Source organism: Amblyraja radiata, chromosome 6 (genome assembly GCF_010909765.2).
Source record: "Amblyraja radiata isolate CabotCenter1 chromosome 6, sAmbRad1.1.pri, whole genome shotgun sequence".
In the NCBI taxonomy this organism is placed as follows: domain Eukaryota; kingdom Metazoa; phylum Chordata; class Chondrichthyes; order Rajiformes; family Rajidae; genus Amblyraja; species Amblyraja radiata.
In genome coordinates, this window is record NC_045961.1 from 40,188,758 (window position 1) to 40,205,239 (window position 16,482).

At 39.7% G+C, this 16,482-nt stretch overlaps 1 protein-coding gene across 2 annotated transcripts in view; it reads left to right on the top strand.

The window, feature by feature from the left end:
• LOC116974279 (interleukin-1 receptor type 1-like) overlaps nt 1-15,569 on the top strand; it is a 42,595-nt gene extending 27,026 nt beyond the window's left edge. For both annotated transcript variants that reach the window (XM_033022594.1, XM_033022595.1), the window contains 9 exons: nt 1,252-1,501; nt 3,952-4,138; nt 6,050-6,224; nt 9,243-9,308; nt 9,742-9,871; nt 9,988-10,133; nt 12,456-12,599; nt 12,743-12,904; nt 14,601-15,569. In XM_033022594.1, coding sequence (XP_032878485.1) covers nt 1,252-1,501; nt 3,952-4,138; nt 6,050-6,224; nt 9,243-9,308; nt 9,742-9,871; nt 9,988-10,133; nt 12,456-12,599; nt 12,743-12,904; nt 14,601-14,944 — 1,604 coding nt within the window. In that variant the 3' untranslated portion in view covers nt 14,945-15,569. The remainder of the gene's footprint in view (nt 1-1,251; nt 1,502-3,951; nt 4,139-6,049; nt 6,225-9,242; nt 9,309-9,741; nt 9,872-9,987; nt 10,134-12,455; nt 12,600-12,742; nt 12,905-14,600) is intronic.
• Nucleotides 15,570-16,482: the final 913 nt, after the last annotated feature.

The following is a 16,482-nucleotide window of genomic DNA, read 5'->3' on the forward strand; positions in this document are numbered from 1 at the left end:
TGGCCAGGGTGGTGTGGGTCTTTGATGATATTAGCTGCCTTTTTGAGGCAGCATCTCCTGTAGATCCTTTTGATAGGGAGGGAGTTATGTACCAGTGATGGACTGGGCAATGTCTACCACCTTCTGCAGCCTGCTTCATTCCTGGGCATTTGAGTCATCAAACCAGGGCGTGAGGCAACTATTCACTGTGCACTTGCCGAGGTTTGATAGAGTATTTGACAACACACCAAATCTCCGCAATTTTCCAAGGTAGCATAAGCATCAATGAGCTTTCTTCACAATTGCATCAATATTCTGGGTCCAGGAACGATCTTCAGTGATATGCACGGCCAGGAGCTTGATGCTGACTCCACCGTTCTTCCATCGATAAAGACAGGCTCATGGATTCCTGACTTTCCCCTGCTGAAATCTACAATTAGCTCCTTAGTCTTGCTAACCTTTGAGAGCAAGATTGGTGTTCTGGCGCCATTCAATCAGATGATCAATTTCTCCCTTGTACTCTGACTCATTATTACCTGTTATTCATACGGCAACAATGGTATTGTGTGTGATTTTAACAGTCTTTGAAGAGGTGTCTGGCTACATCAGTACAGGGAGAATAGAGTGAGGACTGAGCATATAACCTTAAGGTGCTCCTGTGATGATGGTTATTGAGGAGGAACTATTCTTACTTATTTGCCGATTTTACATGGTGGATTGTTTAGATGGCCATACTGTATTTTTAAGAAAATAATCTTGAGTAAAGAAATTTATGTTTAGTTTAGTTTAGAGTTACAGCGCGGAAACAGGCCCTTCGGCCCACTGAGCCAGATCCCCGCACATTAGCACTACCCTACGTTTTTTACATTTACACAAGCCAATTAACCTACAAACCTGTACGTCTGGAGTGTGGGAGGAAACCGAAGATCCCGGAGAAAACCCATGCAGGTACAAACTCCGTACAGACAGCATCCGTGGTCAGGATCGAACCCGGGTCTCTGACATTGTAAGGCGGCAACTGCCGCCCAAGAGAAACCTTATTCTATCATTAGTAACCCAGCAGTGAATTGAGTCACTGAAGGCGAAATAAATGGCATTCTCATTCTTTGTTGCAGACTGCAACATCTGGATCTTATTAGAATGACTGGCCCAGGAGATATATTTCCGTTTTGATTTTAATTGCATAGAGGAAAGTTTGGGTAGATCTTGTGCTCTATAATAATCCACTTTTTGCCTCATGGTTTTGATTGTTGCTCCTCATTTTGTTTATAGAATCATGCCAGAACCAAGGTGTTAATTTTGACCGCATTCATATTCTGGAAAGGGAAGCAGTGGAGTTGAAATGCCCTCAATTGGAATATGTAAAGCCTGCAATGCAGAATTACAGCGTTATGTGGTACCACAACAAAACATCAGAAGTAATAACAACAGACAAGAAGAAAAGGATACACGTGGACAATGATTCTCTTTGGTTACTTCCTGCATTAATTGAAGATACTGATCATTATATCTGTGTTGTGAGGTAAGGTTCCAAGATTACTCACATGAGCGATTCTTAGCTCTCTCGATATTCAATACTCGCATCCAGACCAAGTAATGTTAGATGGTTCTACATTGGCGCTATAATAATCCTCAATAGAATTATTAATCCGTTATAGGCTCATTCATTAAATTTCCAATTGTAAATATTTCATCATTTATCAGAATTCTTTGGTGCACCAAGTTATTTCATTATCATTAGGTTTTCAAGTTTGATCGATGTTTCATATTTCAAACAGGGTGGCAGGCTACACTTTCAATAATTGAGTGATCAGATTATTGTAAGTCAGCCAAGTTGTCAACTTTCCGGTTACGCTTTGTGTAGCTTTGGGTTTATTACTGTCACATGTGCCGAGGTACAGTGAAAATCTTTGTTTTGCATAGAATCAAATCAGATAATACCATACATAAGTACAATCATTAAACTCCAGTACAATTGGTAGGGTGAAGAGAAAGATACAGTGCAGATCATTGTTCTCATCACTGTAGCACAGCAGTTCCATTGACAAAGCCCGATGACCGCAATGAAATAATGGTGAATCATACAGTACCCTAGTTTACGGAAGGACCATTCAGAAGCCTGATAACAGAGGGAAGTAGCTGTTTCTGAGTCTGGTGGTTCAGGCTTTCAATCTTATGCCTGTTGCGAGTGAGGTAAAGAAGGAATGACTGGGGTGGGAAAGGTCTTTGATTATGTTTAGATTTGCATGCTAACGAAACAGATCAGATATGCTATACGGAGACACAATCAGTTCAAATCAAATACAGTGGATAGAGTAAAGAGGAAGGAAGATATAGAGTGCTAAATATAGTTCTCAACAATGCAGCGCATCAGTTCCTTAAACAAAGTTCAATGTCCTCAATGGGGTAGAGGTGGATCGAACAGTAACCTAACTTATGAAAGGACCATTCAAAAGCCTGATAGCGGAGGGCATGAAGCTGGCCCTGAGTCTGGTGGTGTGAACATTTAAACTTCAGTCCCTATTGTGTTCAGTTCAGGGCACAATGTTATAGGAAAGGTATTGTCAAGCTTGAAAGGGTTCAGAAAAGATTTACGAGGATGTTGCCAGGACTAGAGAGTGTGAGTTATGGGGAGAGGTTGAGTAGGCTGGGTCTCTATTCCGCAGAGTGCAGGAGGATAAGGGGTGATCTTATAGAGGTTTCTATGATCATGAGAGGAATAGATCGGGTAGATGCACAGTCTTTTGCCCAGAGTAGGGGAATCGAGGACCATAGGACATAGGTTCAAGGTGAAGGGAAAAAGATTTAATAGGAATCCAAGGGGTAACTTTTTCACACAAGGGTTGGTGGGTGTATGGAACAAGCTGTCAGAGGAGGTAGTTGAGGCTGGGACTATCCCATTGTTTAAGAAACAGTTAGACAGGTACACGGATAGGATAGGTTTGGAGGGATATGGACCAAGTGCAGGCAAGTGGGACTAGTGTAGCTGGGACATTGTTGGCCGGTGTGGGCGAGTTGGGCCGAAGAGCCTGTTTCTACACTGTATCACTCTTCTGTTTGGGAGGGAGCAGGGAGAAGAAGAAGTGACCGTTGTGGGACGAGTCTTTCGTTATGTTATGCTATTCCAAGGCAGCATAAAGTGTAGATGGCGTCAATGGAGGGGAATCTGGTCTGTGTAATGGACTGGCCTACATCAAGCTGTGGGGAGATCTATAAGCAGGAGGATCACCATAAGAGGGGGTGATTGGTCCATGACAGTGGGAGCTGCATTATTGTACCTTTGCAGCAGCAGCTCTAGTGAAGCCTTGGAGTGGTTCCTTGTAAAAGAGGGTCAGATCCGGTGAGGAATGTTAAAGAAAACTTTAAAACACACTCCAAAGATCAGCAGAGCAATCAAGACTTAATTTAAGAACGTCAAATACAATGGCCAGTGAAAACAATTAAACTAGACTGTTCGCCGAACAGAGATTCATGTGATCTTCCTATATATTTTTTTCTCTTTATTGTTTGTTTACAATTCTAACCCATAACAGATTTCACAGGGGCACTTCAGCATTTCGTCTTTTTTCAGAATGGTCCAACCACAGTTGTAAATCATGCACTTCCAATAGGCACAGAGCAACTGACAGCTCAAGCTAACCCTCATGGTAGCTAAACAGATGCCTCGTTACCCTTTGACCATGTCATCCCTACCTCCTTGTATGATTATTATTTTAAAAGAAGTGCGCAATGTGCCGCTTGGTCCTTAATCAGTCTTGATTAGGAGTCCCACACATCAGCCATCATAAAGTACTCTGGTTAAGTTTTATGAATCCATGATGTTGTTTTCACGTTGAAAGAAAAATGAGGCCTGTTCATGTTTTCTCCTTCAATTATTCAACTTGCATGCTTTGTGCATTGAAATCAATTACCATTTTTATTTGTGAGATATGCATTCAGAGGCCATTCTAACATTTTGATGTGCACTCACAGGTATTCTACATTTTGCATCAAAGAGGCTGTTTCATTGACAATTAGTAACTCCACCAGTGCATCATGCCCACAGAATGGCATTTCCTATTCGTCAACATCTTATTCAAGGACATCAAAAGTAATTCATTGCCCTGAAATCGCCAACTATGTGGATTTAAATAGAGATTTTGCACTCAAGTGGTACAAGGTAAGGAATCCGTAATGTGGTTAATTGGTTTATGACATTGACTACTGTACTGATTGAAATGATGTATCATTTAAAATAATTTCTAGAAGTATTTCTTAAGTGCTGAACAAGAATACAACAAAAATAGATTGGGACCAAAAAAAACTGCCCAGGCCCAAGTTCAACAAGTTCCTACTTTCCAAACACTAGATTTGTGATGAGGGTAGGTTTGCTACCTTACAGCGCCAGAGACTCGGGTTCGATCCTGACTCCGGGTGCTGTGTGTACAGAATTTGTACATTGTTCCTATTTCTTTCTTATAATTGATACAAATAAAGTGAGAATGATAACAGCTTCTGTGTATGCAATCAAGTCCAGGTAATGGCACAAAGATCAGTCTGTGCGGAGAAGGGAACATCAACCAAATCCTTGTATATCATCGTGAGAATAAGGGGTAAGCCATTTAGAACGGAGATGAGGAAACACTTTTTCACACACAGAGTTGTGAGTGTGGAATTCTCTGCCTCAGAGGGCGGTGGAGGCCTGGTTCTCTGGAAACTTTCAAGAGAGAGCTAGATAGGGCTGTTGAAGATAGCGGAGTCAGGGGATATGGGGAGAAGGCAGGAACGGGATACTGATTGTGGATGATCAACCATGATCACATTGAAAGGTGGTGCTGGCTTGAAGGGCCATATGGCCTACTCCTGCACCTATTGTCTATGAGACAATGGGGAAAAATGTACCTAAAGATCTCATCTAAATATCTGCAGAATGTTGGTGGGTGTAACGAGTTCCACGCAATTGAGTGAGCGTTAGTGATTAAAGCAATTGGGAAATAAATGTCACTATGTTTTTGGAATTGGAAAGTAAACTTTATCCCCTTTTACTTTGTTAGAGCTGGTAAATCAAATTCTGGGATCAAAGGGAATTTTGTAGTGAAACAAGAATTAATATTTCAAGCGAATGTCTATGAGAGCAGGAGAAGTAAGAAACTGCACTTGTTTTTCCTACTGCTATGGTTCTGGCAAAAAAAATTACTGATCTAAAATGTTAACACTCATTATCTTTCCACAGTTTAATGCCTGACCTGTTGAGTATTTCCAGCACTTTCTGCTTTTATTTCAGATTTCTTCTGCAGTGTTTTGATTTTCATTGGCGGCATGTTCGTCGTTTTCCTGCTGACATTGTCTGAAAAATTGTTTTGACACAAAACATAGTCTACCCATGGTCTCCTGAGATGCTGCCTGACCTGCTGAGTTACTCCAGCACTTTGTGTCCTTTTATGTATTAACTAGCATCTGCAGTTCTTTGATTTATGTTGTAGCTGCACTGTTGTACCAACAGGTGGCAACATTTGGACAATATCTTAACTTCCATCGCTGGAAATTATTTGGCATCATCTTTCAGCATGCAGTTTGAATTTTTATCGAGTTGCCTTTAAACTGCTGGAGTTCTTAATCTTACTTTAGTTTGCTAATACACTGAGGTTTAGTTTAGTGAGAGAGTATGGAAACAGACCCTTCGGCCCACTGAGTCCAAGCCGATCATTGATCACCCAGACACTAGTTATTACACTTTCACATCCACTCCCTACACACTAGGGGGAATTTATAGAGGCCAATCAACCTGCAAACCCAGTACAATTTTGGGATGTGGAAGAAAACTGCAGCATCCGGAGAAAACCTGGGTGGTCACGGGGAGAATATACAGGCAAAGCAATGACTGCAGCCGAGGTCAGGATGTAACTTGGATCTCTGGTGTTGTAAGTCAGCAGCTCTACTGTTACGCTGGTTGCAAACATCTGGGGCTATTTTTTGACCGAGTGGAGCCATAGGAATGTTGCAGACCTATCATTTATTTTCTCCAGTTGGAAAATCTGGGCTATAGGATACGTGGATATAGAATAGTAATTGTATATTCTTTTGTTTTCAGAACTGCAATCCTATTTCATATGGTGATTCAAAATACAACTACCACAAGAATAGAGGGTACCTTACTGTAAACAATGTGGAGCCTTCAGATGCAGGAATATATGTTTGTGAACTAGAGTTTATGCATAATGATTTACAATATAAAACATCAAGAACTATTGACTTTGATGTTAAAGGTACGTCTGTTGTGAGTCCCAACAGGACGGTAATGCATATGCCTTTCTTCGAAATGTTTTCCTGAGTTTTATTCTTCAATTGTAAAAAAATACTGTTTGCAAGAAATGGAAATTTCAAAATCGTATTTTTGAAGAATGCTGATTTCATTTTTTATTATTATAAATGCTTCTGATAGAATGCAGAACAGTTACTTTGGGAAGACATTAACAAGAAGATCAGACTATATACCTGTAGTCATTATTGCCATCTTGAACATGGAACCGAATGTATCAACATTCCATTTAATTAAGACGCATTTAAAATAAATTTCTATGCTGTCCACACTCAAAACTCTAGGTACATACAATAAAAAGGCTAATGCAAGTCAAATATAATTAATATTTAATCAAAGTGCTATTTTAAAGTAGTCATGGTCTTCTTTAGTTATCAGAATTAAGGGTATGATTTTGTTGTTACTTTTGTACATCAAGTCAGACTTTACCAATCTAAAAAACCTGCTGCATTTTACTCACTGTCTGCTCTTTTTACAGTTATGTATTTAATATGCAAATCACAATAATGATGTTTTAAAGGTTGTTATTTTTACAAAGTATGTTGGTGAATTGTTTGAATGTATAAATGCCTTAAAATGTGCTGAGATTATTGTAGATCAACAAATTAATTGTTAAACAATCAGTAACACCATCTAGTGGAATAGGATGGTTTGCTATAACCAGCACGACTTCCATATGTGATGATATAAGAGAGATATATGAATCATCATTAGGCACAGGTGAGGTGCCGAAAGACTGCAGTGCGGCTAATATTGTGCCTCAATTTAATAAGGGCTGGAAAATACAGATCACTGAGCCCAACATTTGTGGTAGGTAAGTTACTGGAGAAGATTCTGAGGGATAAACATAGAAACATAGAAAATAGGTGCAGGAGTAGGCCATTCGGCCCTTCGAGCCTGCACCGCCATTCAATATGATCATGGCTGATCATCCAACTCAGTTTCCTGTACCTGCCTTCTCTCCATACCCTCTGATCCCCTTAGCCACATCTAACTCCCTCTTAAATATAGCCAATGAACTGGCCTCAACCACCTGTGGCAGAGAATTCCACAGATTCACCACTCTCTGTGTGAAACAAAATGTTGTCATCTCGGTCCTAAAAGACTTCCCCCTTATCCTCAAACTTTGATAAGATACATATGCATTTGGATAGACAAAACTGATTAGTTCAAGTTCAAGTTCAAGATTAGGGATAATCAGCATGGTTTTGTACATGGAAAGTTGTGCTTATGAATTTGATTGGGTTGTTTTAAGAGGTAACCAAAAAGGTTGATGAAGGCAAGACTGTAGACATTGTCTACATGGACTTTAACGAGGCCTTTGATATGGTTCCGCATGGTAGGCTAATCTGGAAGGTTAAATCACATGGGATCTAGTGAGAGCTAGCCAATTGAATGAGAATTGGCTTCATGGAAGTAAGCAGAGGGTGATGGTGGAATGTTGCTATTCAGATTGGAGGCGTGTGACAAGTAGTGTGTCTCAGGGATCGGTGTTAGTTCCACTGCTGTTTGTGGTTTATATATGAATGACTTGGATAATAATGTACAAGGCATGGTTAGTCAGTTTGCACATGATACTTCATATATTGTAGATAGTTCTGGTTAAAAGAAATTACAGCAAGATCTTAATTAGCTGGGCAAATGGGCTGAGGAATGGTTCAATGGAGTTTATTGCAGATGTGCCAAGTGTTGCATTTTGGGAAACAAAACAGGGCAGGATCTTCACAGTAAATGCCAGTGGGGGGATCTTGGAGTGCACCTGGGAGTGTAGGTACATAGTTCCCTGAAAGTGGTACCACAGGAATGTGGTAGAGGAGGATTTTAGTACAATGATCTTCATCAGTCATGATATTGAATATGGGAAGGTGGAATGTTTTCTTACAGTTGTACAAGACATTGCCACATTTGGAGTATGTCACCTTGCAATAGGAAGGATGTCATTAAGTTGGAAACTGTGCAGAGGATTTCCAAGGATTTTGACAGGACTTGAGGACCTAAGATAAAGGGAGAGGTAGGCTAGGACTTTATTCCTTAGAGTGCAGGAGCCTGACAGGTGATCTTATAAAGGTGCACAAAATCATGAGGGGATTAGATCGGGTGAATGTGTAGAGCCTTTTTCCCAAAGTACTGGAATCAAGAACCAGAGGACATAAGGTTAACGTGAGAGGGGAAAGATTCAATAGGAATCTGCGGGCAACTTTTACACACAGAGAGTGGTGAGTAAATAGAATGAGCTGCCAGAGGAGGTAGTTGAAGCATAACAATTAAAAGACGTTTGGAGAGGTACATGGATAGGAAATGTTTAGTGGGATTTATGCCAAACACGGGCAGATGGAACGCGTTGATAGAGCATCTTGGTTGGCATGGGCAAGTTGGGCCAATGGGCCTGTTTTCGTGCTGTATGACTTTGACTTAATCAATAGGTGGCACAATGGGCTAAGTGTTCGGCTGGCAACCGGAAGGTAGTCGGTTCGAATCCCGCTTGGAGTGCATACTGTCGTTGTGTCCTTGGGCAAGACACTTCACCCACCTTTGCCTGTGTGTGAATGTGTGTGAGTGATTGGTGGTGGTCGGAGGGGCCGTAGACGCAGATTGGCAGCCACGCTTCCGTCAGTCTGCCCCAGGGCAGCTGTGGCTACAGAAGTAGCTTACCACCACCGAGTGTGACTGAGGAGTGAATGAATAATGCGATGTAAAGCGCCTTGAGTATTAGAAAGGCGCTATATAAATCCCATCCTTTATTATTATAATAGGTGAATTGGTGGAAGTGGTTAAAAGCTAATATGGAGATCAGTGGGTCAAATGGCATCCGACACCACCTTAATGACTATGATAAATGTGATCTTTCTTCTTTCATGCCAGCATTTCAGCATCAATTTTTATTTTGTGTGCAAGATCATTAATCATAAAATAAACAATAAGTCTGTATACCTTGCTCTAGAATACTTTATTTTCATTTTCACAGGCTGTAAAGCGACTGTAGGTCCAGAAATAATGCACCCCGAAAATGGTACAATTGAAATATCACCTGGTAAGTTGATTTTCCGTTGTCAAAAAAGGTGAGGATATAGTCAGAATCGAACCTGGGTCTCTGGCGCAGTAAGGCAACAACTTTACTGCTGCACACTGAGCTTTTGCTGTATCCCAGCTGAAATCACCTTTTCAATGTTCACTTTGTGCATAACATTTATTATAACATAATAATTTATAATATTTAAAAAATTACATTTGAGTAAAATCATGCAGTTGCTTATATGTAATATCGCTAGCAAATGATCTTAGTTTAAAAAATCGGATCCTTTTTAGATGTAGAATTCCTCACTTTCACCAGTGAAATATTTTTTTCTATTTAATAGAATGTAAATTTACAATAACATTTATATTTGTTTAGATAGATCAAGATGCATTAATTCTAATATTATGACGATTAGGTAAATCAGAATGTTTGCATGTTGTTTGTGCAGGTTCAAACTTCAATTTGTCCTGTGTGGCATATGCTGGATTTTGTGAGTCTTCTGTCATACTTATATATTGGCTAGTAAACAATGAATTTATTGAAGACTATATCAACGAATCTTTCCAGCTTGAAAAAAGGTATCCATTTCTGAATTTTCTGGGCTTGAATTAACACACAATTGAGTATCATTAAGAAGGTTCACAGGAGCTGTTGGGATTTTTGACTTAAACTCGTGTAAACTTTTTTCCATTAGGAAAACTAATGACGACCAAGGCAACTATCATCAACTGAATATAATATTAACCAATTTCAAAGAAGAGTATTATAACAAAGCATTTAAATGTGTCGCAGTAAATGGTGTGGGAGCTCAAATTGCAGCTGTTTATTTTAGAAAAACAGGCAAGTAATTCATTACAATATTTAAGAAAAGCAAAAGTCTTTGTTCAAAGGGCTATTTGGTATTTCTGATGTGTGATTTCTGTTTGATCTTATTGAATGTTAAATATTGACAATATCCGTCGATGTATTAATCCAGTCTGACACGACTGTGCGATGCACTTCTACACTTCTGGAAGATAATCAAGTTTGCATTTTGGGTCCTAAAAGATCATGTTTATGCTTGTGTTAGGAATTCAGAGTGAGCATTAAAAGAAAAGAAGGCCTTGAAATTGGACTATGCGGCACTGAATTTTTACTTGGCTTGCAGTACAATTACTATGAAAGGGGCATCTACTGCTTGTGTCATAAAGTCCAGGAATTCCATTCCATGGTGCTCTATGCACAGGGGACACTGGACATCACAGTGACATTCAGTAATGTACAGTGGTGCCACTTGATTATTTTTGCTGGACCTAGACCTGGACAGTAAACTGGACTGGTCCAGGAATGCTGAGGCACTGGATAAGAAGGGACAGAGCTGTCTGTACTTTCTGAGGAGGCTCCGCTCTTTCATCGACTGCAGTAAGATGCTGCAGATGTTCTATCCATCGGTGGTGGCCAGTGCCATCTTCAATGCTGGTGTAGCAGGGCAAAGGCAGTGGATGCCAACAGAATCAACAAGCTCATCAAGAAACCTGGCTTCATCCTGGGAGTGGAATTTGATTCATTGGAGGCGGTCTGGGAGGGGAGGATGCTCTTCAAACTGCAGAGCATCTTGGACAATACAGCTCACCCCCCTGCGCCCCCCCCACCAATGACACATGTCAACCTGAGGAGCACCTTCAGCAACAGACTAGTTGCACCAAGATGTAGCACAGAACGCCACAGGAGATCCTTTCGCCCAGTGTCTATCAAACTGTATCTACTGGAGTAGAGTGACTCCCCTCCTTCCCATACCCTCCAAGTTTTGCACATCCCCAATCCTGGAGTTTCCACTCGTCACTTTAATTTCATGTTTCATGTATCTTGTTGTGTTTTATGACAGTCCATCTGCATCCCTTTTGATCATATCTTTAAACACCAGCCAAACCCACTCACACCACTCGAGCTCACATTACTCTCCTTGTACCCATCCTCCACCCATCCAAATCTGCTCCCCATTCTGCCCTTGCCCTGATAATTCACTCACATCTCCAACCCCAAACACCAATTCACATCTGATTACAATTCCATCCGCCCAGAAACCAAGACCTGTGCATCTTGTGTGCTGTAGAATTTTACATTGCCAGATCCATGAATAAAACAGCCATGGCCACGAAGCAGGGATGGTTCAACGTGCCTTTGTTAATCATATTTCAGTTCGAAGGTTTAATTGGGTTTGGGTTATGTAAGTTTTATATGTTGTGCTTATGCACATACTTGACGTAGAAGTGCTTTCAGTTGAATTTTGACATATTGCAATACTTGGCAAACCACGCAGTGTTTCTATTCCAATATCCAATTTTATTGCATCCCTTCTTCCAAAGATTAAAAGCTGTAGCATTGGACGTCTGAGATCCACCTTTTGGAATTTCTTCCCTATACCCCTTTCTCTGCTCCTTTTGACATCTTTTGAAAAGGCAGAGGCTTCCCAATGACATTGGTGGGACAACACAATGTTTTGTACAACTGATGACCAAATAATTATTTTTTTTACAGCAATAAACTTGGCTCTCCAAGCACTTAGTGTGAAGCTGACCTTGCAGAATTTGTTCCATCTCAATTTTCATTAACATTCTTTAAACCTACTTTTTTCCACCAAATTTTAAACATCTGCATAACCTCCATGCTATGGCTTGCCAACATTTTGAACATTTTTATCAGATCTCTATGGCGTTATGTAATATACATTGGATTTGGGAATAAATAATATTCCTAAATTCCATTTCTCAGAATTACTTGAATTGTGCATATCAATTTAGATTTATTTAAAAACATACTTTTGTCATTTATATTTTTCTAACTATAATATAAACCATTTTTAGAACTGCTTATCAATTCTATTTCAACATGAAAATGTCTGCTTTTATTAACAGAAAAGAACTAGTTGGGAGTATATGCTATAAATATACAGGTCGATATACAGGCCAATGCTTTTGACGTTGTATGTTGCCAAACCACAGAGTCAGTCAGTCCAAAAAAATTGCGTAATGTTTTTCTTTCCATTTTGCAGAATTATAGTGTAAAATGTTTTTTAAATGAGTGTTGTTCAATTGTGTTGCCTTTCTGTGGTAATCCCAAGCAAGTAAATTGTGCACATTCAACGGTCAATTTTACTAAAATTTACTCTTTGTTTATGTTCAGCTGCTGATTTTACACGAGAGATCGTAGCTACATTTGGTGTGTTTGCATGTGTTTTATTCATCTGCATTTGCACGTACAAGATTTTCAAGATTGATATTGTCCTGTGCTTTCGTGATACCTTTGTAGTAAATAGTTCTGAAAATGGTAAGCGCAAATTTTATCCTTGTTTAAGAATATTTGCATATGAACTTCAAGCTATAATTACAGAGCCAAATACAGTTTAATTTAAAGGTACATTAAGTCAAACACTTTCAAGAGAGTTATGTTGGTGCTCTGTTTGTTTTCAGATGGGAAGAAATATGATGCTTATATCATATATCCACAAAGCACTTGTTCACCAAACAGTCCTGATGTACTTATCTTTGTTATGAATATATTGCCACGAGTTTTGGAATTCCAGTGCGGATATAGGTTGTTCATACCTGGAAGGGATGATCCTCCTGGAGAAGGTAAGACTGTTTGTTCAATGGCTCAATAAAACTTTATCGTCACATCTAGGTACAGTGAAATTCTTTATTTGCATACAGTTCTGTGACAATCATACCATACATTAGGCACCATAGTACTAAGTTTAAGATTGTAAGATAGTAGACCACACCGAGTCAGTACACAAAAGTCGCCATGTTTTGGGTGCCATCTTGTACACTTTAAGTCTGAATTTGTAAAAAACATTGTTAGAATCTTAACTTGGTCATAGAGGCCCGTTGTTCTGGTGGCGGCACTGGGTCGGTGTTGAAGAGATTGGCTTGGCAAGGCGATGTGTTGATGTCATTTACCGCTGCTCTGCGCTGCTGCAGCCCACGTCCATGCCGCCCGCTCGGCCACTTGGAATGGTGCCTGATCTAATGGAGCCCTAAGCTGTTCCAGAGCCTCCAATTCCCACTCTACTAACTCAACCACTACGATACCTCCTTGACATTGGCATGAGAATGTGCTGTCCTTCACCTTTGACAACCATCTCAGTCTCTGTGCCTCGGGTCGCCTCCTGCAGCCCACCCAGAGACTCTCCAAAAACATCGGGCCCCAAATGCTCACGGTCATTGATCTTTCCTTCTGTCCGCCGCTGCCGCCATTCATGTGAGAACGCTCTACGCCGCAGATCTTTGCATGTTGCATTAATAATCAATATAAGCATAGATGTTCTAAATATGGACATAATTCCACTCATAATATTTAACTATAGATAATGCACTCCCGGAGTGAAGATACTTGTACCTATTTTATTCATGCAGTTGCTGTAGGCATGGCAAGCAAGTTTAACCTTTATTGCTCAATATTAATTGCTCTTGGGGTGGGAGTTTGCAACCTTCACGTGGTCCACCCTGTTTCAACGAATGCAATCAACCTGGCGTGCACAATCAAATAAGATCCAATAGAACAAGTTGTCTTACAACTTTAGGCTGTGCACGCCATACGCAAGAAGAAGAGGATTAAATGCTCTTGAGAAGGTGCTGGTGAATTGCTGCCTCTGACTCCTGCAGTCCATTGAACCTACAGAGCATAGAACAATGCTGCACAGGAACAGGCCCTTTGCCCCACATTGTCCATGTTAAACATGATGCCAATTTAAACTAGTCACCTCTGCATACGCATAATCCATATCCTTCCATTCCCAGCATATCTATGTGCTTATCCAAACGTCTCTTAAATGCCACTAATGTATTTGACTCCACCACCACCACCACTGGCAGCATGTTCCAAGCACCTGGCAATCTGTGTAAAATACTAAACCCACACACCTCCTATAAACATTGCCCCTCTCACCTTGACACTATGCCCCCCTAATCTTCCACCCTGGGGAAAAAGATTCTGGCTGTCTACCCTATCTATGCCTCCTGTCTGTCAGCATACAGCATCGTCCATGTGATGAAGATATTCCGATTCTGCTATTGGGATCGTTTTCCATGATTTTGACCCAGAAATAATCACCATTTGTTTCTCGGTCAGAATGATATTTGAATTGGAATGTGTAGGTGGTGTGCCGACTGTCGTTGCACTTCTAAATGATGGACATTGCAGTTTTAGTGCAAATAAAACGTGCTTCTAAACTGTGTACTCTGTTAGAATCAGGGCTGCAAGATTCAATACGTTTTTTGAAAGGTCAATTCTGTATTAATCCTTCCACCCTTTTCTCCACTTTTGTAGCTTTAGTTGAACAAGTAAAAACAAATATTAAAGAAAGCAGAAGACTGATTATTTTGATGGCAAAGTCTTTGGATAAATGGCTGTTTGAGCAACAAGTTGGATTGCACGATGCATTGCTGTGTGACGAAGTGAAAGTTATTCTAATTGAGCTGGAGCATCACGATGATTATAGTGACTTTTCAGAATCAATGAGACATATTATACAAAAGAAAGGAACCATTAAATGGAAAAAAAAAGAATGGACTGCAAAATCTCCGTCTTCAAACTCAAAATTTTGGAAACAAGTGAGATATAATATGTCATCAAAATCTCCCCAGTCACAGGAAAATATTCACCTCATTTAATATGCACCAAATGGAACTCAATCCATCTTTGTATAGACTGAAGATTTCTAAAGTTACTCCCATAGGTATTTATGTAAAATGAAGAGGTGTATTACAAAACACCAGGGATTAGTTTATACATGGGTTTTCCGTTACGATCTAGGAGGTCGGAAGAATTCCATTTTGGAATATTATGAACTTCAAGGAAATTTAAACCCTTTAATTTTTTTCAAAACTTTATAGTGTCATATGATTTTGAAGGGTATACCTTTTTAGTTCATAATTTTATTTTAAAACTGTGCAACATCTGTACTTTATATTTAATATAGCATATAATGTCCAAAAAATAGATTTTGTTTTGTACATTTTCAGTAAATAGATTCAGATTCCTCATTTTGTCATATCTAAAGATTACTAAGCACAATCTAAAAGCAGATTTGTAATGTTGGATATGTACTATCGAATATGCTTTTAATCATACATAAGATCCATTTTGTAGAAACTAGATTTTTTTTTTAGATCCTTTTTTAAAAAAATATAATTTTGTTTTGTGGAAGAGTACGTTACAGAATGTTATGAATTTGACACCTTGCACAAACCTTAAATACACCCCGTGTGACTATTAAAAGTCAATAATGAGAAACAACCATACAGAGCTCATTTGTGTGAAATAACATAATGAACCAGATCGGGTGGCGCCATTGAGTATGGCTGCCTCGCCTGCAGCTGTTCTTCCTTTCATCTTTTTATTTTTAATCTGTCAAAAAGTTTTGTTTTGGAGGTCTTTGAGTCTTTTTATGTGGGGGAAGGGGGAAACTTTTTCTTAGTCACTGCCTGCAGCACTGAAGTACCATCGCGGAACGGACGATGCCTTATTGGGGTCTCCAAAAATTGTTAAATATAGATAAGAATCTCAGATGATAGGATGAGTTGGGCTGAATGGACTTAATTTGCATTTTACACACCCTTCCATTTCCTTGTTTTTAGGCTTTTTGGCAATGTTTTAGAACACATATAGCAAAGAGTAGGCAGTCTTTTTGGTCTACATCGACTGGAAGGCTGTTGGAAATTTGGCTCGGAACCACATTCACTGAAGTACAGATTCTTCTGCTGGTTTCCCTGGAATCCTTGTCCTGCAATAATTTATGAGGAATCATTGGCTCCTCTAAATTAATTGCTCATGCCAATGGGAGTGCGAACCAGTACTGTTTCTGGTAAAGGTGCAAGTGGAAGGATGAATGACCAAACATTAAAACATATTTTGTTGGGCTAGACTGTACATGATTGTTTAAGCTTCATCCTGGTCTCCAAAGCAGACAAAGGTGTTTGTCTTAACACTCAACCAATGAACAATTATCTTTGCCCTGACAAATGTTGGAACTCGGTTAGCAACCAAGTCACAACAGGGATCCATCCAGTGTCTGAATGGGAGAAATCTATCCGCTCTGGACTAAATCTTTGTTGTTTTAAACTATAAAACTCTGGTCTGTGTTTAAAATTCTATAGTTATCTGAAATGTTTAATATTATTGATTTAGCAACAACTGACTGTAAGGTTAT